Source organism: Sander lucioperca, chromosome 10 (assembly GCF_008315115.2).
Source record: "Sander lucioperca isolate FBNREF2018 chromosome 10, SLUC_FBN_1.2, whole genome shotgun sequence".
Lineage (NCBI taxonomy): Eukaryota > Metazoa > Chordata > Actinopteri > Perciformes > Percidae > Sander > Sander lucioperca.
Genome location: NC_050182.1, coordinates 13,029,632 through 13,031,976, shown reverse-complemented (window position 1 = coordinate 13,031,976; position 2,345 = coordinate 13,029,632). Strand labels below are relative to the sequence as shown.

The 2,345-nt window shown below is 40.9% G+C and overlaps 1 protein-coding gene across 3 annotated transcripts in view; it reads right to left on the bottom strand.

Moving 5' to 3' along the window:
- Positions 1 to 232: 232 nt before the first annotated feature.
- Positions 233 to 2,345, bottom strand: part of efhb (EF-hand domain family, member B) — a 27,582-nt gene continuing 25,469 nt past the window's right edge. For all 3 annotated transcript variants that reach the window (XM_036006131.1, XM_036006132.1, XM_036006133.1), the window contains exon 14: positions 233 to 340. In XM_036006131.1, the coding sequence (XP_035862024.1) occupies positions 272 to 340 (69 nt within the window). In that variant the 3' untranslated portion in view covers positions 233 to 271. The remainder of the gene's footprint in view (positions 341 to 2,345) is intronic.

Genomic DNA, 2,345 nt, shown 5'->3' with positions numbered 1-2,345 from the left:
GCGCTTTGCCCTGAGTGGGGCTGATTTAATCAGCAGGCTAGGGGGGGGGTTAAGGAGGGAGAGAGCCTGCCTCACCTTCCTGAGCCTGGAACTGGAGGAGAGCGCGTGGGCGGTAAGTGGTTCTCCGAAGACCACACAGTCACAGAGAGTCCCGGTACTGATGCCAAACAACTCCCCAACATCCCCTCCTCCCACCGACAACCAGATTAGAGAATAGATCAAACCTCACCCACCTCACTTCCACCTCCAGGGGGCTCCATCTCTGGCGCCGCTACGGCTCCGAGCAGGAATCACTCTTCGGAGAACACTGGGCATCAGCTGGTGCTGGTATGGATGAGCTCTAATAACAAACGGGAGCACAACTGTTATCTCAAAGGTGGAAACAGACACTGACCTACATTGCCAAAGCCACAAGCCATTTTCAGTTCACATATTTCCTGCGTGCATCATTGTAATTTCATATTTTGGGCACAACAGTGACTGCAGAGTTCAGTGTTGTGAAGTCTGATTAAAGTAAACTGAAGGATGTTTAATTTTAAAGTTACAAATACACATGTTCGTACGGACAACTGTTTGTTTTGATGCTCTTTTTTGCTGACCAATGCTGTACAATAGCGTGCAAACTTTTTAGGTAAGCTCATGACAGATTTTATGTTACGCTGTGTAGAAAACTCTTATGTCTCCTACGTCTTTCCTGGGTGAACTGTCACACAAGAAGTGATGTCATCCATCTTTTTTTTACAGTCTAGGGTGTTAACAGCAACCTTTGTTTGGGATAAAAAAGAGGAAGAACTGGGTTATCATGACACTGCCAAGAAGAACGATGACATCAGTCGTGACAGCAAGTGGCCCCAACATGAATTATGACAGAAGCAGTGGTGTAGTCTAATGTATTGTAGTGGGTATACTGTACTGTGTATATATATATATATATATTGGCCTAATATATATGGCCCAGAATCTGCCTTTGGGGAAGGGGGGGCATATCATAGTGGGGGGTCTGGGTGTCCTCCCCCAGGGAAGTTTTGAGCGTCAGCAACTTCATTTTCTGCATTTGGATACGCTTTAATGCACCAAATTATGGTGGTAATGCCTTTATTTACCCTATGCGAAGAAAAAGAACACAGATGACAATTCAAAATATATCAAAAATATAATGGAAAATATGTTGTTGCGTGTCATTGGGCAATTTTAAGTGGGTATATAGAAATCCTGGAGCTTTCTTAGTGGGTATACTGCGTATACCTGCGTATCACGTAGACTACACCACTGGACAGGAGCAAAGAAGAAAGTTAGAACGTTGGTTAAGAGTGAATAAGTCAATGTTGGGAGGGGGTCCGTGTGAATGAATGGGTCAACAAAACGTTGGACTTTAACACGGGAGGCCGCTGTTCATTTCCTGTTTCCAACTGACAGTCAAAGTATCTTTTATTTATTTTTATTTTTTTTAAAGCCTGACCACGATTATTCCCTAACCTTAACCATGAGTTTATTATTGGTACCAAGACGACAAAGCTCCCCTAACCTAAACAAAGTAGTAATTATAACCCAAACCATGATCTTTCCCTGAACATAACTAAGTCGCTTTTTCTTTAAACCTAATCAAACCTTAAAGGGTAACTACCATTTTTTTCAACCTGGACCATATTTTTCTATATTTTTGTGTCTAAGTGACTGACAGGAACACTTTTTTTTTTAAATTCATCCAGTATTAAGCAAGATCCCTGCAGTCAGCAGTGGGGAAACAAGCTACAATGTAAGTTAATAGGGCAATTGTCCAGCTTGTAGTTACCTTCACAAAAGTGCTCGTTTTGCCACTGACAGGCTCAGATTAATATTCTAAGTGTCTGACAACATTATGGAAAGGATTTCTAAGATGGCTGACCTTTCTGTTAAAGAGTAAGATCCTTTTTTTAAACATAAAAACATCCGCGAAATTGCATTCGCTAAACCCACTCCATGTGAATAAACAGTAATTTTAGCATCATAAAATACACTTCATTCAAAGTCGACAGAAACAAAATAAAACTATGAAAAGCCGTTTTGGGTCATCCTTTTCACTTTTCCAACCATCACAACTCTAGTTTTGGTTGAAATAAACACATAGTTTACCAATTTACATGTGAAAATATGTTGGCTCTATACACGCTAAAAGTATTGCTTTTTTAAATGGAGTCTGGTGGGTTTAGCGCTAGCGACTTCAGAGCTGTTAAACAGAAAGGCCTCAAAGAGGTTTTAAAGGTCTATCTCTAAAGGGATCCTTTCCATAATGTTGTCAGACACTTAGAATATTAATCTGAGCCTGTCAGTGGCAAAACGACCACTTTTGTGAAGGTAAATACAAG